We start from the raw sequence: 22,690 nt of genomic DNA on the forward strand, positions 1-22,690 counted from the left end.
TCATCCAAATATATCAGTGCATTGTCTCAGCTGGAATCCCAAATACAGCAGTTCAGTGTAAGAAGGAGGAACAAAAGGAATATTAGGAGAATTTAAGGATGAAGAAGTGGCTCAAGGAACAAACACAGCCATAAGAGCAACACTCCAGCAGGGGAGGCCATGGGGTCCCACCAGCTTGGATGCACAGCTGGAATGCTCCATGGAAGCACTGAAAAAGCTAAAGAAGGGGAAAATGTATGTCCATGTTTTTGTAGTGAACAAAATCCAAAGACAGAACAGGCACGTGGAGCACCATCCAAAGAGAAGAGCCTGAAAATACATTTCTAATACAAAGAGTTAAAAGAATATGTGCAATGGGAATGATAAAGGAAGTGAAAAATGAGCTCAAACATGTTATACCTCCCTTAAAAAAAAATGTCATTTCTGCAGAATCCTACCCTTATCCCACAAAGGAGTCCGTGGGATTCTCATTCTGTAAATTCAATTTAAAGGGTTTTGGAGCCTCATGGGAGCTTATCTTAAAAACACAAATACGAGATGACAGTTATTCCATGGGGACTCAACTGCACTTTTGTACTGCACCAGAAACTCAGAAATCAGTGAAAATTCCTACTCCAAGCTAGAATATAACTCCTCCTGTATAATCTTTATCGAATCTCAAATAAGCTCAATTAAGCACAAAACCCTTGAAAACGTATCAACTGAAAAATAGTGAAGATTGTGCGCTTCAGTTTGTATTTTTTTCTCAAAAATTCTAGTTCAGTTGGCTTATCTTTGTACACTGTAAGCGTGAAAAACATCACATCTGCTTGTGAACTTCCTTAAAAGAACTGAAATACACTTTACATTCACTCCTGTGGTTAAAATGCCTTCCACAGGTTGAAAGAATTTAGATAATTTGTTTCAGAAAGAGAGATAAGGGGTTGACATTTAACCCAAGCCCAGGTGCATGTGGTTTCTTCAAAAATGTCAGCAGGTCACATGGGCTCCATGTATGAAGTCTGAAAAACAAAATTTAGCTCAAGTGCCTTCACTGAAATAGCAGAAAATCCTTGGGGTGGAACTGAGGCTGCTGTCTAAAATTACTGCAATAAAACTTTTCATTTGGAGAGTTCTTTGTTAAAATAAGATTTTCTAAGACCTTACTAAATGCAGTTCAACTGTAATTTACACTTAATTTTAATTAAGTTTTTCTAGGCCTGAAGACTTGTCACCAAACCATCACTGCCAGATTCAGGGTCTGTTGTTTAAATGTATTTTAGACCAACCCAAATTAAAAAGTTCTGATAGAACTTGAAGGAAATGATCTTACCTTGCTGAGCTAAAGTGGATCTCAGCATTCCACTCTTAGACCAGATTTTCACTTGGCCATCTTCACCCACTGAAAATGAGCAGAGAAATCATCAAATTCAGTGCAACAATTAAATCTAACAAACTTCCTACCTAGGAAACACTTGAGTTAAAATTAATCCAGGTCTTCTTGCAGGTCATACCTTTTATTTAGCCCTCCAAACATGCAAATAGAAAATATATTAAAGGAAAAAGTATTTAAGATGGTGATTTTGTTACTGTGAACAAGTCCCTTCTGTGATTAAGAGCACAGATTTCCTGGTGTGCTCTCATATTTAAAATGTACAGCTCTGGCCCTGCAATTTAAGCCTCCCAAATCCAATTAATGAGGAAAAAGGTGCTCCTAGAAACTTAATGGAATTCTTCCATTCAAAGGTAATTTCCTTACCACGTTTCAGGTTTTTGGATCTGCCCAGTGTAGCTTTCAAGTGTTTAAAAAAATGCAAAATAAATGGTAACGTTAAAATCTTGTTTGTGCACACTTGATGCTGTTGAAATGCAGCCACAAAAATACTTTGAGGGATGCAGTATCAATGATTTGCTCTTCTTCAAAGTCTAGCTGTGGTATGAGAGCAGTTGATGATCTCAAAGTGGAAATAGCGATGAATTCCCACAGTCCTAAGAAGTGTCATCCAGTCTCAAAAAAACCAACCAACCAAACAACAAAATAAAGGGTTCAAAAGGCAATTTTGAAAAGGCAGTTTTGACTTTTCCTTTGGAGAATTTCCTGAGGCAAATCTGTCTTTAAAAAGAACAATATTTCTCTCCCTGTGGGACTTCAGAGGAACAAGCCAGACAGAGTTCCTTGAAGCAGCATTTTTAGAGTCAGACTTGAGTCTGGAAATGAGCAGCTCCAAAATTATCTTCAGTACTTGTGGACTGAGTTGGAATTTGTCCAGAGGAATCAGCTGTCCCAGATCAACAGGAGGCTGCAGAGAATCCTGACACCGACAGAAATCCAGCAAGGAGCTGCTCACAGGGAGTTTCATCAGTTCCCCTGATTACCAAAAAGATTTAGGACAAAAAGGGTGGAGAGATGGAAACACTGGGAGATCACTCACAGGCTGCAGGTGATAATTACACCATTCCTGATAAATAAGGAAGAAAAAGGAATATTCAAGATGCTTTGAAACTTTGTTGGCTAAAAAAACTCCCAAATGTGCAGGGATAGAAATGGACCAACTTAGCAGCCTTTTTTTGGAAAAAGGTAGAGAAAAATAAATCAAATATTCTCCTTTATGAAGTTCAGAACAGCCACAAAACCATCCAAGCACTCTGATATTAAAAACATTTACTTTCAAGTAAAAAGGGTGACATCTAATAAATAGGACCACTAAAAAAGAGGAGTTTTTAGCAGACCTTCTATTAATTAAAATAGACAATGTTAATCTAAAATAGAGTTAATTAGTGTAAAACTAACTTCTATTAAACAAGATGATAACAACCTCAGCGATAATTAAGACCAAAAAAAGTAACTTCATTTCTATTGTTGAGTTTGTGTTTCCATTTTCCCCCTTCTCACAGAATTTCAAGCAGTGTGTGAACACTGAAGACACTCAGTTTTATTCATTTAAATTCAATGCAACTACAATTTAAACTATGAAATACTGTATTAAAAAACCAGAAGGCTTGATTTTCAAAAAGAGTTCTTCTGCTATTTTAGGTTTCAAACCACTTCATTAATGTACAAGTGCTCACCTGTGACCAGTGCTGTTCCTTCATAATTCCACCTTCCTGCAAGCACAGCTCCACAATGTGCTTCCACACTTTTCTCCACTCTTCCTAACTTGGAAATCAAGTGGAACTTCCCTAAAGATATAAAAAAGAGTACATAATTTATATAAATTTATACATGTGTGTATGATTTTATATATAGAAAACAATACACACAAAATTATTAAATATAGAATTAAATTGTGTACACTAAATTATTATATCAAATTATTGATTAAATTATATAATTGTAATGATTTTACCTTCTGTCAAAAACAGACAAAACAAGAAACCAGCAAGAAGAAAAAGAATAAAACATAAAATTGTTCCCAGCTCTGATCACCCCAAACAAACGAGCTCTTGCAGAACAACCTGCAAACCAGCCCCAATGTTGTATTTATTTCCCTTCTTTATCTATAACTTCTGTTTTACCTATTTCTTTTTCTTATGTCCCTCAAAAGTTTGCAAATCCCTCTGGGGACACAAGTGCCTGATGTTCTTGCAGTGTCTGGGAGCTCCACGTGCAGCCCAGAGAGTCCTTGGGTTGGTTTTGGTGGTATTTTTTTTTTTTTAAGATCCAAAAACCATCTGAATCTACTCAATCCCAAAATACTGGAAAAGTTGGAACAATCCAACCACGGGTGAAGGAAGTATTCCTGCCTTCTGGAGCTGTGATGGAAACTCAGAGCAGCCAAAAACAAAGCTATTAATGATTTCAACAGAAGCAGGGGGAAGTGTCTCTTTCCAAATGAGGGATGTTGCTGAAATCCAGGAAGACCAAATTTAAATTAGACCAAAGAGCAGACAAAGAGGGCTTGGAAACATGTGGCAGAACAAATGCATGGCTTAAACCAGCCCAGGGATTCCAATTAACTACTCTAAAATCCAATTATTTTAATATTATTTGATTTAACCTGCCAGCCAGTGAAGCACTACATGGATGTTCCAGAGCGTCCCAGAGAGACAAAACAGAACATCCCCAAAATAACAAATAAAGTCAAACTAAATCCAAGGAAAGGCATTCTGGTGGATCTGTCACTAAATAACCATAAACAAACACCAGGGCTCTCCACAGGATCAGTCAAATCGATACAATCACACTTTGCTTTTTACTTTTAAGCACCTGAACAAAAAGGCACCAACATCCAACTAAATCTGTGGCAGAGCAAGGTTTCCAAGGAAAGGGTTTTTGACACTGATGGGAAGAGTATGGTTTGGATAAATCAGTTTATTTGATATATTTAAAATACCATAGAATTACAGGATGGTTTGGGTTGGAAGGGACCTTAATCTCATCTCATTCCACTATCCAAGGGCACCTTCCACTATCCCAGGTTGCTCCAAGTCCCGTCCAACCCGGCCTTGGACACTTCCAGGGTATTAATTTAAAGCATTCCATTACTGTATAATTAAAAATTACATCTTATCTAATTAATGTATCACTTATAGATCATCTCTCAGGTCTGAGAATCTCATTTTCCAAGTACAAGTAATAACTGGATTCAGAGGAATTCAATGGTGTTTCCTCCAATTAAATTGCAAATTTGGCCTTGAATTAATACACTAAAACATGGTTTATTTTCTGTTTACTTTCTGTACTTGTTCCATCTGTAGCCCAGACCTTTTTCATTGCAGAATAATTAAACCTCTTATCACATGAATGTTCTCATGCCATCACCTACAGTGCTCAGCAGTAAGTGGTGAGCACTTCCAAGCCATTACATTTTTAAGGATATAAAGAATTCCCTGGCATTTTATATATTGAACCAACAGCTTCCACTGACCGAGGCAGAATCCCTGGGAAATTAAAATTAAATTTAAGCAACACCTCAACACATAAAACTAAATTCAGATGGAAGAAGAGGAAGCTGGCAAGGACCTGAAGGTTTTGGTGAGGCCAAATTATCAGGAGTCTGGGATAAAATCCTCTTATACAGGGAAACATCCAACTCCTTTACCAATTTTTTGCATCTTTTCCCACTCCACAAGCTCCTGCTTCTTTCACAAGGCACTTTTCAAATAGAGAAACAGCAAATTGTAGCCTTGCAGGGAAGAATATGTTACATATAAAAGCAGGCACCAAGAATTCATCTGGAAAAAATGTGATCACCACTTAAAACTGTGTCACAACCCTCCTGCAGAACAGGGCCAGATCGAGTTTTCATGGACAGCAGCTTTACTTCTGCAGCTTCTTTACTTTTCCAACACCTGAATTTCTAAGTGATGACAGTGAAATGATTTTTGTCACTGCATTCACAGGTGGAGGTTCCTCCAAAAGCCACGTTTGTTCCCACGGATTTCTGTTCTTCAACTTGACACCAAGGGAACAGAGAGTTTCAAATCACAACTGACTGCCTTAAACACAGGAAAGGGAAAATTTTAGCCACATGCCTGCAGTAGGTAGGAGTGATTTAATCTTACTTTACAGCTCAGGTTTGTAAAGTACTGCTCCTTTATTTTTATTAAGTACTGAAGGCAGAACTGTCCTCGATCTCAAAGTGACTCTCCAGTTTTGGAGGAATTGCAAGTGGGAGATTCACACCCCATTCAAATATGGAATATCAAACATGTATGTTTTCTTCATTTCGTTTCTTAGACTCTTAAATGCTGACCCAATGTAAAACTATCAATCAAAAGTGAAAAAATAGGTCTAATCACTTACGATTTGTGCTTAATTTGCAATTTAAAGCTGAGCATATTCTTTGCTTTGGTAAAAAAACCAGCAACGAGATCAATGTAAGTAGGAAGTAAAAGAACAATGTCCCCCAAGAGAAGCATCTCAGAAGAAAACCCAAGAGGATTAAATTTACATTTGCTCTAATTTCACAAACATCTGGAGTTCAACCAGGAATTAATGCAACCCTGTAAAGACATTAGACTCCTTTTCCATGGGATTCAGCGAGTTTCCAGGAATTCTTAGCACCGAGAGGAATTAGCTGTTGCAGGAAAATTGCAGGAATAAGCTGTTGCAGGAAAATTCATGCAGGAAGAAAAATGTTGCTGTGTGCAAAATCAGTTTTTTGATTTGGAGGAGCAGGGAAAACACCCTTCCCAAGGAATCCTCAAACCTTCCTGCTCCCGAAATAACGTCCCGTGTATTTGAGTGACATAAACACAAAGTGGTGTGAAATGATAAATATTTTCAGCTGACTTACCATCAGAACTCGTCAGAACAAAGCTCTCAGCATGGGATTGCTTCTTCCCACCGATGCTCCTGGGAAACCAGTGGAGATCGATGGGATAAATCTCATCTGGAAGTTTGACCACCCGAGTTGTCTCGCTCGTTAAAGGGTTCCATTTCATGATCTGGTGATCATCACTGCAGGAGTAGAGCTCATCAGCTGTTGTCCATCCCACACAGCTCACCAATTCCTTATGTTCAGCTCAATTAAGGAATAGGAACATTTTAAGCAGCAAAAATAAGCTTTAAAAATACCCGAGCTACGCAAAACTGAAGGAACAATACAGGAAGATGATTTTCATAAGATTACATGGAATGTTTTGCATAAACACTATGAGTCTTCTTTCTTTTTTTGTTCTTTTGCGGCAAGAAAAGAGCTGACAGGAATTCACCCCAAAATAAAGCAAACTCTCATGTAAAAATATAATTACTATGATGATGCAAAGTTATTGAAACACAGCTGAAATGTTGGGTTACACCTTTAGAAGGGTCTGAGTGCACAATGCAAGGGCAAAACAGCCAACTGTCATTCAAAAGTGTTGCTTTATTATCACATAAATTATAAATTGCTATACATCCAATATATTAATAGGAAAATTCCAGTTTTGTTTATGTCTGCTACGTGCAGGTAGATAAATCACTGCTCTTATTTGCTGTCTGGGAAAGCCTTTAACTTATCACTACAAATAAGAAGGAAAACTCAAAAACTTCCTAGCAAGATATTGAGAGCTTCTGAAGTGAAGTTATTACTCAAAAAATATTTAATATCTCTTAAAATATTGTGCTTAAAGGCTGCACTGAAGGACAAGGGGAAGAAAAAAAAAAGAAACAAAAAGCCACCTGCATTTTACTGTAACTTCTATGATAAGGAAATATTTTCTGGAAAAGAGTCTATTCAGAATGAATATGGTGTTCTATGTTTTTTTCTGTGACAAAGGATATGTTTTGGTTCCTTTAAAAGAGAAGTCTTCAGTCTCATCTCAGTTGTTCAGGTGGAGCATTAAAAACCATATGTTAGAACTGTAAGACAAGAAAATAAATATATATATACGTTAGCAGCATAATATACATACATATATAAGCAGCCAAAATTAAAATGGAAGACATTAGTATTAAAATAAAAAGTTTTGAAGTAATATTACATTAGTACTGTGGGAAAACAAGCACGAAAACAGACCTTTTTCGTACAGTATCCAACTGTAAAATTATTATCTTGCTTAGTATAAGCAGAGTGGACAATTTAAAGAAAAAGTGATACTGGGAATAGAGAATCCTTGGATTGTTAAGGTTAGAAAAGACCTTTAAGATCACCAAGTCTGAAACACTATAGGTTGAAACACTGAAGTTCCCTTGTGCTGACACACAGCCGGGAGGGTGGGTAGGAGGGAAAATAACATTTTCCTTTCAAAGACAAGCCCAGAACTTTACTGTAATTTTTGAATACGGTTTAATCGCTCAGTACGTGCCCCCGGGGGGCTGAACGCCCACAGGTACATCCATCACCACCCATCCCATGGATCGCTCCATACAGCTCCCGAGGGATCCAGCAGCGGCTCCGCTGGAGGTTTAGGAGAGATGGGGCAATAACCGGGAGTTGTTCCGGCCGGGGGACGCCAAACTCCGGGACACCGCCTCCTCCCTCCGGAGCGGCTGGGAGAGGAGGAGATCGGGATCAGCGACGAGAGAGCAGAGGGAGCAAGAGCGGGAGAGAGGAGCGCGGGGAATGCCAGAGGGCAGGATAGGGGGAGAGCACGGGGAGGGAAACCAGTGGGCAGGATGGGGGCAGCGCAGGGAAGGAATGCCAGAGACCAGGATAGGGGGGCGCTGGGAATGCCAGAGAGCAGGATGGAGGGGAACGCAGGGAACGCCAAAGAGGAGGATGGGGAGAATGCAGGGAAGCAGTGCCAGAGAGCAGGATAGGGGGAATGCAAAGAAGGAAAACCAGCGGGCAGAACGCGGGAGCGCAGGGAAGGAATTCCAGAGAGCAGGATGGGGGGGAGCGCCGGGAAGGAATTCCAGAGAGCAGGATGGGGGGGGGGGGGGGGAGCGCCGGGAAGGAATTCCAGAGAGCAGGATGGGGGGGAGCAGCGCTGGGAAGGAATTCCAGAGAGCAGGATGGCGGGAGAGCGCAGGGAAGCCAAACCAGCGGGCAGGACGGAGGAGCACCGGGAAGGAAACACCAATCCCTCGGGGCAGCATCGGCCCTCACAGCCCGCTCTCCGCCCGCGCCAACACCCCGTTTCCAGCTCCCCAAGCGGCAGATTTTCCAGCCCCCCCGGGCAGTGCCGGGCTCGCGGTCCCCCCGCCCTCACTCACCTCCCTGTGCCCGGAGCTCTCCCGCCCTCGGGGGGTCCCGGCGCCCGCCCCCTCGCCCCCCTCGGGCTGACTCAGTCCTGCCGCTGACAGGGGCCGGCGGCCGCCTTTACCTGCGCGGGCAGCGGGGGGACAGCGCAGAGCGGCGGCCGGACCCGTATCCCGGGATAATCCCGCCTCTCTCCCCCGTCTCCCGTCGCCTCAGGAGCGGCGGGACCCGCTCCCCCCGCGCCCAAGCGCCGCCGTCTCTATGGCGACTTCTCGCGAGACTCCATCTTCTTCCTCCTCCTCGCCCTCCGCCACCTCACGAACAGCTCCCCACCTCCCCCCCGGAGGTGCCACGGCGCCGCCCGCTAATTAGTAAAACCCGCTTCAAAACAGCCGCGCGCCCACCGTTTTTATTCACTTTTTTTTAAAATTTTTTAATTTTTTTTTTTTTTTTTTTTTTTTTTTTTTTTTTTTTTTTTTACTTTTAGAAGTTCTTTTACAGTTGTGGGTTTTTTTTTAACCATTTTTAAACCGGCGCGCGTCGCCCGGCAACCGAGCGCCGCCCACTGACCTACTTCTAAAACTAAAGCTAAACCCTCTCCGCGCGGGGAAGGGCCGCGGGGGATCGCGTCCCCCTCGCCCCCTAAATGCCTCCCTTCGCCCTGGTTTTGCCCCCGGGCAGCCGCTCCTGGCCGGTCCCGGCGCTCCCTCCCCCGCCCGCGGTAACGAACACAAGATGGCGGGCGGGGCGGCGGTGCCGTTCAAACCCCGGGCCCGGCCCCTCCCGTCCCAGCCTGCCCCGCGCTTTTCTAACGAATTTCGGTTCGAGTTCGCCGTTTCGGCGCCATTTTCGAGTGTGGAAGCGGACGAGCTTCCACAGCAGTCGCGGCCGCCCGCGCCGCCGCCGCCTCGCCGGGGCTGGGAGCCGCCGGGACGAGCAGGTACGAGCTCGGCGGGAGGAGGCGGCGGCGGTTCGCCCTCAGGGCGGCGGGGTCGGAGGGGCTTCGTCCGCTGGGGGAGAGCGGCAGAGGAGGTGCCCTCAGGGGGGCTGGGGGTGCTGAGGGGAAGGCGTTGAGGGGGAGACAGGGATTGTTGAGGGCAAGGGTAGGGGGTGCTGAGGGGAAGGGTACGGGGTGCTGAGGAAGGTGCTGAGTGGGAGATAGGAGACGCTGAGGGGGAAGACAGGGCTGCTGGAGGGGAAAACAGACGTGCTGAGGGGGAATATGGGGTGCTGAGGAGACGGTGCTGAGAGGGCCGATAGGGGTGGTGAGGGGAAGGTGCTGAGGGAGAAAGGCTGAGAGTGCTGAGGGCAAGGGCAGGGAGTGCTGAGGGGGCGGCGGGTTCTGCCCCGCGCCGCCTTTTTCCACTTCCCCCTTGCCCTGAGGGAGGAGAAGCGGCGGCAGCGCCTCTCCCACGGCCCCGCTGAGGGTCACACCGAGGGGTCCGGGCTCGGCGGGGCCATCCCGGCTGCTGTCGGGTTTGGGGAGGGGGGTCACACGGGGGCTGCGCGGCCCGAGGGTCCCGCTGTGCCCTTGGGGACCCTCGGAGACCCGCCGAGGACGGGAACGCGTTTGAGTAGCGGAGAGACCCGATTTTAATCTACTTAGAGCAGAGACCCTTCTGCAACCAGCTCTGCTTTGATGCTTGAAGGATGAGAGAGAAATCCTAAGAAAGCCCTTAACGACTGGCCGTTTACTTAAAAGAGTTGGACTCGACGATCCTTGTGGGTCCTTTCCAACTCGGAATATTCTGGGACTTGGAAAGAGCGTGACAAGGGCGCAGTCGGGCTCCTCAGGCTTAAAAAAAGCACCGAGTTTGTCCCTGACAGGGGTTGTCGCAATCAGATTTAATCGGCTGTTAATGAGGAAGCTTTTCTGTCCGTCTCTGGCTCTTGTTTTTTCGCCGTCCCCGTAAGAAAAACGGCGCTTGGCAGGAGCCCGTGGAGAGATGCTTTTACCAAACACCTTCGAGCTGGCTCGGGGGAGGGGCTGGGCACGAATTTGTTAAATTTGTTAGAGGCTATGTGGCAGCTGATTTATCGCGATGTAAAAGCTGAGGTCAAGTAGTTCGGCTTGTTCATTCTGTTGAAGTATCTGAGGAGGGGGGGAAGGGTTGGGAAGGTAAATAGGTCTATATTGCACAATTCTGTTGGAGTGGAGCAGTTCGGGAAAAAAAAATAATAAATAAATGTGGTGCTTTGAGAGGCTGTAATTGTCTGAGACAGCCATTGCGGAACACTTCTGAACGGGGGCATAGACTCAAATTGCCCGAAAATGAGTTGTGTCTCTCATTTCCCCCCCCCTCCCCCATTGTCCCAAATGAAGGACTCTCATGAGAGTGTGGGTTGGGGGTAGGTCTGCAAACGTCAAATGATTGGCACCAATTGTAAGATGACTTTCTAACCACGTCAGTTTTTTATCTTGTGAGAAGTAAACTTTCTCATGTCTGTTTTTCTGCGAACTCACTTCGCCACTTGCTGCGATTTCAGCTCTTTTGGGGAGAGTTTCGCTCCTGCCCTCGTCTTTTCTTCTCCTCGGGTGCTTTCTATTTCTCCGTTTTGGGAGCTGTGCTGAAGTGCCAGCTGATGGCTTTTGTAATGCTCGTTCTTGCTCAGTTGACTTTAATATCACAAAGCGATGAAGGTATTTCGTTTTGCTTTCTCTGGGAAACGTTGAGTGCTGGCAGGAGTGGTTGTGTCGTGTTTTGTGAGATGAGTGTGTCGACTTAAATTGTTTAAGAGTCAAGTCTTTGCTATAATTGCGCAGGTCTTTTGTTTATCTGTGTATCTATGTATGAATATTTTGCACGGATTATTGAAAGTAAAACGAGTGTCGGGTCTGAAATGTAAAGAGTTCTTCCAGGAGAGCACAAACGTGTGGCTACTTAGTTTGTTATTCGAATGTGTCTTTAACTCTTTTGCCTCCAGCATCCCGGTGACTTTCTCTGAGCAAAGTCACAGCACAGGACATGTCCCTGCGAGTTTTCAGCAGGTAGATTCTGGCTGTTTTTACAGATTAGGCTTATCCCACTGATTTTGGGGGGTAATGTATCTGAAAGTATATCCTTACAAAGCTAATCTTGATAACTTGTTTCAAATGTGGATTTTTTTGTCTTCTAAATACCTCTAGTCCTTAGTTTCTAAGTGAGTCAAACGGCTGGGCAGACCTGTAGGTAAATTCCTTAGGGGGTTGCAGTTCAGTGCTTAGATCACGGGGTTTTCTTGTTTGTGTCAGCAAAGGAGATAGATCCCTTCAGTAGTTTGAGTGCTTGGAAGGGGAACGGCCAACAGGGATCATGGCAAGCAAGAGCACCAAGCCCTCCACAGCAGCCCGTCGGAAGGGCAGGGAGCCCTTGGAGGAGTCCTCCAGCGACATGGAAGTGGAAAACGAAGGCAACAAGCAGCTTGACAAAGGTCCTCCTCAAGGTAGGTCTGGCTGTTGGTGCTGATGTGAGGAGATGGCAGAGCCTTTTAGCAGCAATCGAATTTACCGACTGTTCCCTTTTACAAAGGAATGCTGAAAGCCTTGTTTAAACTGCTTTTAAAATTGTAAAAAGGGCTTGCAAAGAGTTAAAGGGTTTGGCCCAGTGCAAGTGCAAAAGCAATTTGTAGACTTTCTCCTCATAAAGCCTATTTCATATCCCTGATCTGGAACATTGTGCTTAAGATTGTGGTACAACAGCAGGATTTTTCAAATTTATAGGCAGCCAATGGTATGGGATTTCTTGGAATGGAATAAATGTCAAGTTTATTTACTTAACTCTTAAAATGATTTGACTTTCTTTTTCATGAAGCAGTGTATTTTCTTGAGTTCCTCGAGTTGAGTTTTTGCAGAAAATATCTGGCCAAACAGCAGCTGTGTGACATTTTAGGTAGCCAGATGTGCAGTTATTAAAGGAAGGTACTTGACAAATAGATTAATATCTTTAAATCAGTGGCAAAAACTGCTGCCTCTTTGAAGAAGGAGTTGCCGGTGCCTGTTGAAAAGCTGCCTTGCTGATATCCAGGGGGCCAGTTTGTTTTCGTAACAAACTTCCTGTCTTTGCAGAGCAGTTGTGCTGTCATTACAGCTTTCAGAGCCTCGTGCAGAGCTCCCCAAATCTTGCAGAGGGACTCGTGAGCACGCCTGAAATGTGGCTTTGCACTTATTAATTAGAAAGACTTGGCCTGTTTCGGATTTGCAGCCTTATTGTGCTGGTCGGAGCTGCTGTAATTGCAGAGTGCCTGTTAAAGTGTGTTGGAATAAGAATTACATAATGAAGGAACAAACCCCCCAGTGCATCGATGGGACATCTTAAGTATCTCTTAAAAAAGATTCAGTTGGTGGAAAGAAGGATTTTAATTCCACTTAGCTCATGTTAATAATTACAGGCCAAAGTGGAGGTTTGGTTCCTACAGAGGTGATGTTTGCTTTTTCGGTTGAACATTTGAAAAGGTGTCAAGTCATTGAGAGCTTACAGTTGGTTGTTGTTGTGTTTTTTTTTTTTTCCCTTTCTGTTCAATTCGGATGGTTTTTAGCAGTGTCAGATGAGGTGGTGGATACTCGAAGTTTAGAAGAGATTTTGGGTAGCATCCCTCCTCCCCCACCTCCAGCAATGACCAATGAACCCGGTGCTCCTCGGCTCATGATAACTCACATTGTAAACCAGAACTTCAAATCCTATGCAGGGGAGAAAACTCTGGGACCTTTTCATAAGGTATCTTTCTTTTCCCTTAAGTATTTTTTTAAATGAAGGTAAGGCTTTGCTGTTGTGTTAGTATTCCTTGCTGTATTTTCATGTGAGCTGACCTCAAAAGAACTGAAAGAAATTTAAGTTTTAGAAATACTTCTGTGGCAATAATCTAAATTTTCATTATTGGACAGTAGAGAAAACAGTTAAGTGCAACTTTCTGGTCCTGTACAATTTTAATTTGTCAGCACAGCCTAAAAAAGCACACTTTTCTCTTGATTTCGTTTGCTGCAGAACTTTTAGGGCCGTGTTTGAAGAATGAGAATATTTTTTAGTGCCCACAAGAGACTTACGTGGCTAATCATGAAACTTTCCTTGCAAACATGCTGGCGAAGTGCAGCTCCAATGCAGAGAGCTGAGCTCAGCTGAGGTGTGGGGGTTTTTATTAAGTTGTGCTGCTTTACCTTTGGCAGCAAACCCCGAGCTCTCAGCCAGTCAGCAGCTGCACGGACCTGGAAGAATTGTGTTTGAAACATTCCAAATGCACTGGGTGATGTGCACTGGGCAGGAGCTCTTTCCCTTTGAATATCACTTTTGTTTTTCTCCCTTTTCCTCGTGCAGCGTTTCTCGTGTATTATCGGGCCAAATGGCAGCGGCAAATCCAATGTCATTGATTCCCTGCTTTTTGTCTTTGGCTACCGAGCCCAAAAAATCCGCTCCAAAAAGCTCTCAGTGCTGATCCATAACTCTGACGAGCACACGGACATCCCGAGCTGCACTGTGGAAGTTCACTTCCAAAAGATCATTGACAAGGTAGGTGTGTTGGAAGGCACAAAACTGGAGCCTTTTCTTTTTTTTTTTTTTTTCCCCTCTAAGGCTTTGAAAACTTTGAATATTTGCTTATTTTAGTTGGAGCTGGGGAAAACTTCAGAGCATGATCAGTTTACCTTTGGGATGTAAACCATCAGTGTTAATTAACTTTAAAAAATCCTCTATTGAGTGGTGCAGCTCTTAAATTATTAGTAGGGATTCTTTTTTTATTTTCTGCAGGACTAATATGTGGTAAATATCTGTTTTAAAGCTGTTTAGGAATATGTAATAACCATTTTAAGAAGAAGTCGTTTTAGACTTGTCATCTCATTTACCTCAAGTAAATAAAACTTATTTCTGCAATTAAAAGGAGCCCTAAAATTTTATAAGTCTATGTTTAGACATGTTATATATATTCTGAAATTTATAACATGAACATATGTATTAAGAAATAAAACATTTTTAAACAAAACTTTTGAAACCAATTAGAAACTATTTTAGGTTCTCTAAATTTAGAGAAATATATAATGAATCTGAAACTTATTTACACTTTATGTACTGCAAACATACCTGCAATTTTAAAACAGATTTTTCATCAGAAATTCTGGATCCCACATCCTACCACTAAATTTTTTTTGAACCTGATATTTTGTTTGAATGAAATAGAAAGTGTTGGCAAATAAAAAAATATTTATTTTGCTTGTCACTTCGGGTATTGATAAAAACTTAAGGGCTTTTTTTGTTGGTTTATCGCAATTGCAATACAAGGGATTTATTTCTCTTAATTTAAATTGAATTTTTGTGCACACATCCAGGCTGTTAAATTTGGGGTCAGTCAAAACAGTGGGAAGTGTACTTTGAAATTTCAAAAATTGTGTTAATAGAGTGGCAATATTTATTGCCTTTGAGTGAACTGCTTTAAAACACATTTCTTTTTTTCTTTTGACTTGACATACATAAATACAAACAAAAGGGGTGTGTTTCTAAATAACCAGATTCAAAAATTATTACATTTATTCTATTTTTTCCCCCCCACTTGCCTTTGTATGAACATCTAGAAACCAACTTTCTGCTCTAAAAACCCTCTGCATGTGTTAGAGAGCAATTTGATAGCTCTTGGGGGTTAATCTGGGGAAGTGGGAGGCCAGTTGAAGTCTTTTACAAGCAGCTTGCATCAGTTTTAACTTTTTCAAGCCTAGTCCCAGCTTTATTTTGGTTGCTGCTTTGTAGGTAAATCGAAGATCTCTTTTGAAGCTGATGATGTCATGTTTGTCACATCTTTAATGTTTGCCTTTTTTATCTTCTACAGTTTCTCTTTAGAGCTGCTCAGCTCAAAGCAGCTCCTTTTCCAAGCCCTAGAAAAGAGGAGCTGAAAATGCAAACAGCAGTCAAGGCACTCAGGGCTTCCTAAGCTGAGATTTCCAGGCTGGAATAGCACAGCCTCCCTAAATTTTTAAGTAGGCCTTTTCCTTTGTGATTTGAAGCAGTGGTGAAGAGAATAAATGAAGGATTTTCAGAGCAGTATCTTACATTAGAGGTGGGAAAGGCATAAGATGAAGGCAGTTCAGTTTAAACAATTTGGGCTAGTTTTTGTCCAGTTCTCAAAGGGTTTTTTTTTATTTTTTTTTTAATCTTTTTTTTTGAGATGCAGCTTTAAAACAGTTCCCACTTGTAGCACATCTCAGAGCCCAGTTGACTTAAAACCTGAACATGATGAAACTTCTCTGCTTAATTGTGAAATATGAGGCAAATACACTGACAGAGTGCTTGTTTCTCTGGCTTTTTGTTTCCCCAAACCAGGAAGGAGATGATTATGAAGTTGTTCCTGACAGCAAATTCTATGTGTCTCGAACTGCCTATAGAGACAATTCCTCTGCCTACCACATCAATGGCAAGAAAAAGACATACAAAGATGTTGGAATTCTGCTCCGAAGCCACGGGATCGATCTGGATCATAACAGGTTCTTAATTTTACAGGTTGGTGGATGAATAAAAATCAATTTTAAAAAGTTCTATTCCCCCCCAAAAAAAAACCCTGTCTGAGTTTGCAGCCTTGTTTTTGAGGCCTTAAAGTGCTGTAGCAGCACATCATGGTTTGCATGCTGTGCTAAAGGTGCGAATCATTATTTGCTGCTTTAGAAATTTAAGGCAGAGAAGCAGTTGAAGATCCTGATGTCAGTTTTTTCTGCTCAGAAATGTGTGTTCCTGACAAGTGGATGAATGGAAGAGTTGTGCTTGTTCCGCCCTAGCAGCACGTAAATATTGGTGTAGTAAAATAAACCTGAAACCCCAATATTATTGTGCTGCTTAAGCGTGGCAGAGATTCAGCAACTTGTTTGTGCTCCTAGATAAAAGTGCATCGATATTAACCTAAACCTTGATGATTCTGCTCTTATCTGCAGCTCCCATGTAGAGACATGGTTTTACTGAGAAGTAAGTATGGAAAACTGAACTGTGCACAGAAACTGAGGGCAAGGAAAAACACATGTAGTGTGCCTGTTGTTTACACTTGTTTAGCTGCTGTAGAGGACTCAAGGAATGGCAGGTTTGTAGCCAGTTCAGGCCCTGTTTTTAAAAGCTACAGTTGACAACCCATACTGGAAAAATAATCACAGAATTTGTCAATATAATATCATTTATATTCATGTTTGACCTTAAAATTGTAAGGCTTGCTTGCTTCTGTTTTAAAGACAGGCTGAAGAGAACCACACTGATTTATTTTTTTGTTTGGTTTTTTTTTTCCTAATTTTCAAATGAGAATTTTGCTATGTGCCAAACAATTACTTGAAATGTAAATTGAGTTCAAGTACTTGATGGAAGTATTTAAATCTTAATTAAATTAAATAACTATTTCTGCAATTATCTGTAATTATTTCACCACTAACAGGTCCCAAATCTCCTCTGGCCTAGAAATTAGTGATCAGTGAGAGCCTCCCAAGGCCTGAAATATTTTAATAGAATTTATTTTAGGCCTGTTTCTGTCAAAGGAGCTTCCAGTTCCCCTCTAAAAAACAAAAGTATAAAAAACTTGTAGCTTGGTGGCTGTGTTTGCTTCACTTCCTCAAGCCTTTCTGTGCCGGCCTTTTTTACAGCTACACCCACAAAAAGAGGATATCTCTGTTTTCAAGTCTCCATGCCAATTAATTATCTCCTCCACCACTTTATCCCTGTATTTTCTGTTTCAAGATGGAGCAAGAAGTACCTCCAAGAAAACAACTACAGTAAATACACCCTTTTTTTTTTTTTTCTACACAGTTGTTCTGAAGGATCATTTTTGCCAAAATTTCTAGAGGGGAGAAAATGTAAAGTGAAAGATGAAGCTGTGTAGAAATGAGGGTGCAGAGATAAAGCTCAGTGTTGGAGAACATTCCCTTGGACCACTGGGAACATTTGGGAAGGAGTATTGCTTTTTTAATTTATTTTCTATTTTTTTCCCCCCAAATGTGATTTGTTTTCTTCTCCCACTAATTGTTTCCCAGGAAGTTATCAATGAGGGGGACATACCTTTTCTTAAAAGCTGGAGTTTCATGCTTTCCACCCCTACAAAGGGAAATAGGGAGAGGTAAAGCCAATATTTAGGGGATAAACTAGTGATTCCCACCATTATTTTTTAATTTCATCCCACCAGACTCTTTGTCTCAGGAACAGAGATTTTCTGTTTCTTCAGTCTTTCTGTCTGAGGGAAAGTCCTTTCTCTTTGTACAGCAGGTTTTGTGCCTTTTTAATGTGAAATCCACTGATTTGATCCTTCAGAATTGCATATTTCCAGTTGGGAAATGTAGCAATATTTTCCACGGAATGACAGCAGAACTGCAAACCCCAAAGCCTAAAAAAAATTATACTTAATGTAAATGAGACCATCTAAGCCTGAACCACTGTCACCAGAATTGCTCTTTTCCCCCCCTAATGTTTTTTAAATTATTTAAAATTGAAGGGATAAATAACAGGTTTATTTGGCTTTTACTCTTCTTTTTTTAATAGCAACACTAATAATTTATTTAAACTAAACTTAACCTGATATACCAAGTATTTCTCATTTAAAATCAGTTATAAATCTCTTTGATTTTTGACTCTGTCAGTAGGGTGTGATTGAAAATATTTCACCTGTACTATAGATTTGGGGCAAGAAATGTTAATTAAGGATTCTCAAATGCTGGTTTGGGTGTGTGACACAATATTCCCTGGTTAGTACTAAAGAATAAGTTGTAAGAGAACGTGTCCTACATGTAGTAACAACACCTTTAGGTGCTTGATTTTATCTTGCAAGCACAGTTAGCATTACTCAATGGAAAATATTTGCTTTTTACAAGACTGCTTTATATTTTTTTGCTTCCTTCTCCCCACTTCACCCCCTATTTTTCAGTCTTTTTTTGCTGATTTTGGTGGTTTTAGGCTAAAACTTGAAAGCTGAGGCCAAGCTGAGTTTTGATGTAGGTATTTCTGCTGATGCCAAACTGAAAATATTAAAACCAAACTGCTGCTGACTTCTGTGAGTAACATTACAAAAAACACCTGTGGAAAGACAGAAAATGTGAGACTAATTGAGTGGTTCTAGAACAATTACAAGTGCAGTGCCTGAACTCACTAATTGAAATAAATCTGATTTTAAAGTAATTCTGGTTACAGGGGGATGTTGCCAACATAAAACAGGAGGAGTTTGTCACTCTTGTGCTCCTTGGGTTCTAACACTATTACATGTTTTTAAGAAATTGTTCTGTGCTTTTAGTACGTTAGGAACAGACAATTATTTTGCATTATTATAATATTGTTATAGCAATTATTACAAATATTATGCATGTTAATGAGCTTGAAACTGCAACAGGAAAAGTGCATCTTGACATTTAAAAAAGAGGTTCTGGCATCTTGCTGCTATTTTTTTTTTTTGTTTTCCACACCTCATGCCCCCTCTCCAGTACCTTGTAGATCTGTAAAGAACAACAAATAAAGTTATTTAACTTTTACTGAAACACTTGGAGCTGCTCTGACTGGGCTGGGCAAAACCCTGAGGGAGCGTGTTTGCTGTTGCTCCGTGGTGACTCCTGACCAGGTTAACCTGGGGGGACAAAAAACTCTCAGGCTCTTTATTAATAATTAGGAATTTATTAATAATTAGGAATTATGAAAGAAATGGGAGCCCTGGAAGGAATGTCAGTTTGGGCCATGGCAGGGGGGCCATGTCTGGGAGCAGAGGCACAGCAACACCCCTGAGATTGGTTCTGCAGCCTGGCAAGGTAAGAGAAGGAGAGTCCATCCAAAAGGGAAGTGGAATTCCATAGGGTAACTCCCATCCAGCCACTTTGCAAATAGATATTGTAGAATTAGTAGCACAAGACTTTAAAACAATTTTTTATTAATGGTAGCAGACTTTAAGTTGATTTTAATTTACTTAAGAAGTTACTTGCAAACCAATTGAAACTGTTCTGAGTAAATTTTTTACTAATTACAGTAGCATTTCACTTAGATGGGTTTGATAGACTTAATTAAAATATTCTCCTGTGATCTTAAGCAGGTATAAACAGTGATTTTTTTATGTCTGTACTTCTGTAACTGATTGGAACTAAGTCTTATCCCATGGCAAGGTTATGTTGCCAGAAAGGAAGTTACATCAGGTTTTTCACCTGCTGCTTTGTGGAAATAACGTAGGACTCACTTCCAGTGTTTTGGGGAGGAAATGAGGGAGAGCAGATTTGCTTCTCCCTGTGAGATAAGCCAGAAATTCCCAATTGTTGAGGGCTGTGCTCCTGAGGAGACACACCAACACTGGAGCACAAGGTGGGATCATAAATGGGATTGTAAAAACTCTGTGCTGGCTGGGGAAGAGAGGGTTGTTCCAGGAAGATTTCTTCAGTAAAACAGGGAAATATGGAAAGGAGAAAAGCCCTTTTTCTGGGGGCAGTGTGGAGTTGAGTGATAATCAACCGATTTTTTTTTTTAGAACACACCAATAATCTGAAGTCACACGTTGCAGGTTGAGTTTGCCAATTACTGCCTTAAATTCCAGAGTGACTCTAGATTTGCACTTAATTTGTGTTCTTGTATTAAACACAAGAATGTCCTTAAAAAAGCTTCTAAAATTAGACAGATGTGCAAACAGCTCAACAAAGGCTACTTTTAAATTATTTCCAGAATGCAGAATAGTAGTTTTGTGCAAACAGCTGAATAACAGGCTTATTTTAAATTTTTCCTCCTCTTTGCACAGTACTGACATTGTAGATTTTTATATGTGCATTTATTGCTTGACTTTCTTATTTCCCACCGAGTTTATAACACTTTTTTTGAAGGCAGAGCATAAAGTTGAGTATTTGGTACTTTTTTCTCTCCTGTAGAACCACCATCTGGTAAAACTGAAGGGTAAAAATGAGATATGGCTGCAAACATCAAGTAATAGCAGAAATAACATGGAATTGTGGGACAAAAAATCCCCAAACAACCTATTGTGGCTTACAAGAGCTGTACTACAGTCATATTTGCAGGAGAATAATGAGGTTACAGGAATATACAGCTTCCAAAATCCATGTATGTTGAATTGGAATTCATGGGCAAAGTTTATGTGAGGAGGGAGTATGGGTCAAAATAAAGTGCAATTGAAATTACCAGTCTGGAAAATTGAAGATACACAAATGTAGCATTTATTTTTGCCATTCCTTACTGTACTCCTGCTTAAAAAGTGAGAGCTACTATTTTGTCAAAGTGGGGAAAAAAAAACACCCCAAAGCCAAGTGTCATTAAATTAAATTAAATTTAAAAAAAAAAGGAGAGAGGGTGCAAACAGTGGAAGTTGCAAACAGGGCAATGGAAAGGCTTCTCTCACTAGAGGCTTTTCTAAGAGAAAAAGCACTTTGGTGCCTTTATTAGCAAGACATTGATTGCCTAAAGTAGCCAGGAAATCAAAATACAGTGAGGGAACTGGTGTTAGATGGGGCAAGTCAGAGCCACCCAACTTCCAACTGAGCACTTAGCAAATGGTGTGGCAGCTGGAGACCCTCCTTTAACTCCCCATTTTATCTTTTTCTGTAGAAAACCAGCTTCTATAATAAACATTCCAAATGTTTTAGTGTTTCTCCTCCAAGCCCATCCAGTGTCATTCTGGCTGCCTGAGCCATTGCTCCTCGTGCTGATGGTGCTGAGAAGCTGCATGTGCTGTTTTCAGAGCCCTTGCAAAATCTGTTCCTGTTCCACTTGCTTCACTGTCCTGTCTGAGAGAAATTCAAATATTACTGTGCTCTGTAAAGCAGATTGAAAATTCTAAGCGTTGTTATTTTATTAAGAGAAGTTTGCCTTATGCCAGGGCACTTCTGCCCAGCCTTCCATGTTAAAACCTTCCAAAAATAAATTGAAATTTGGTTATAATTTGGATTGATCAAGATAGATTTGCTTCAGGAGGACAAAAAAACCCAGACTTTTTGGCTCTGGCTGCTCTAATCCTCCACAAAACTGGGAATTAAGGTGGCTGTGGGAGCTGCAAGCCCTGTTTTCTGCAACTTCAGGTCAGTGCTCAAAGGACAGGTTTGGTGATCACTGTTGCATGTAAAGAAAACCCTGTTTCCAAATTGTGTGGTCTCAATTTTCCTATGAACTCAGCTCATTTTTTTTAGGAATAAATGTTCCTGCTGTAACTATTTTAATTTGAAATTCCTTCTGTTTGCATTAAATTTTATTTAGTATAGTAGTAGTATTATTATTTAGTACAGTAGTATTTAGTATTTTATATAATACTCCATCACCATTAATCTTGTGATGCTTGACAAAGTTCAATTAAATATTCTGATCACTCTGCATTCAGAGATCACTTAAATGAAATGGAATTATGTAAAGCTATAAAGTTGCAAACTAATTCATTTAATCGGTTAATTTAGTAAGCAAATTAAATGGACTTATTGACAGTATTAGGAAGTTACAAGATGACTGTTATTATGTTGGGATTCCAGTAAAGTTTGCTGATACCCAGCACCACTCAAAGATTTCGGACTCAATAAGAAAACTTCCTTTTATGGGTCTTTAAAAGCCTTAAAAGCTCATATGCTATAAAAAATATGCTGCCACTACAGTGAAACTGGTGAAATATTCTTAAAATATTCTTAAAATACTAAATATTAGAACCACAGTTGTCATATCTAAAATGTGGTGGTGGTTTAATGTGATTTGGAAACAAATTGTGTTTTGACTGGTCCCCAGGCACGGGAGGTTTTTCTGAGATATAATGTTGCATTTTCTGGGCAGTGTTTTCTGTCAGACTGTTCCTCCTGAGCAAACCAGCGTGATTTTCGATCCAGTCAGATGTCACATTACCCACTGTTTGAATCTGACTGGTGCTGACAAAGAAACCCTCAAAAAACTAAACCACAGCAACTGCAACACAAAATTCCCCCCCAAAACCACCCAAACTCCCCCCTCAGAGCAAATACATTTCCAGCTCCTGGGTTCCAACCTCTGTCCCGAAGTTTTCAGCACTTTATTTTAAAGCTTCACATTGAGACACCAGAAATTGACAACCCAAAATTCTGGAAAACTCTTTTTAACTACTCCCTGCCATAATTATTCTGTAGGACAAATGCTGTATTAACTGCTTGTGTGACAAAACTCAGGGTATTGCATAACACTGCCTTCCAAAGTGATTTTTTTCCCCAATATTCAGGCATGACAAGAGGAGGCAGGAATCAATAACAG

General features: G+C 41.2%; 2 protein-coding genes across 7 annotated transcripts in view; one reads left to right on the forward strand and one right to left on the reverse strand.

Moving 5' to 3' along the window:
• The window catches only part of IFT80 (intraflagellar transport 80), a 31,454-nt gene extending 22,621 nt beyond the window's left edge, over nucleotides 1-8,833 (reverse strand). For 2 of the 3 annotated variants that reach the window (XM_027745284.2, XM_039389941.1), the window contains exons 1-5: nucleotides 8,561-8,833; nucleotides 7,187-7,264; nucleotides 6,219-6,440; nucleotides 3,049-3,159; nucleotides 1,313-1,381 (exon numbers count right to left, since the gene is read on the reverse strand). In XM_027745284.2, the coding sequence (XP_027601085.2) occupies nucleotides 1,313-1,381; nucleotides 3,049-3,159; nucleotides 6,219-6,440; nucleotides 7,187-7,223 (439 nt within the window). In that variant the 5' untranslated portion in view covers nucleotides 7,224-7,264; nucleotides 8,561-8,833. The remainder of the gene's footprint in view (nucleotides 1-1,312; nucleotides 1,382-3,048; nucleotides 3,160-6,218; nucleotides 6,441-7,186; nucleotides 7,265-8,560) is intronic. The other variant, XM_039389942.1, reaches the window with a different exon arrangement.
• A 565-nt stretch (nucleotides 8,834-9,398) lies between these two features.
• SMC4 (structural maintenance of chromosomes 4) overlaps nucleotides 9,399-22,690 on the forward strand; it is a 29,881-nt gene continuing 16,589 nt past the window's right edge. Inside the window, exons 1-5 of one of the 4 annotated variants that reach the window (XM_027745282.2) lie at nucleotides 9,399-9,486; nucleotides 11,784-11,969; nucleotides 13,062-13,240; nucleotides 13,835-14,026; nucleotides 15,824-16,000. In XM_027745282.2, the coding sequence (XP_027601083.1) occupies nucleotides 11,840-11,969; nucleotides 13,062-13,240; nucleotides 13,835-14,026; nucleotides 15,824-16,000 (678 nt within the window). In that variant the 5' untranslated portion in view covers nucleotides 9,399-9,486; nucleotides 11,784-11,839. Of the gene's footprint in view, nucleotides 9,487-11,778; nucleotides 11,970-13,061; nucleotides 13,241-13,834; nucleotides 14,027-15,823; nucleotides 16,001-22,690 lie in introns of all 4 variants that reach the window. The other 3 variants (XM_027745281.2, XM_039389940.1, XM_039389939.1) reach the window with 3 other exon arrangements.

This window comes from Pipra filicauda, unplaced genomic scaffold (genome assembly GCF_003945595.2).
Source record: "Pipra filicauda isolate LSUMZ 115617 unplaced genomic scaffold, ASM394559v2 scaffold78_size3787270_pilon, whole genome shotgun sequence".
NCBI classification, from domain to species: Eukaryota; Metazoa; Chordata; class Aves; order Passeriformes; family Pipridae; genus Pipra; species Pipra filicauda.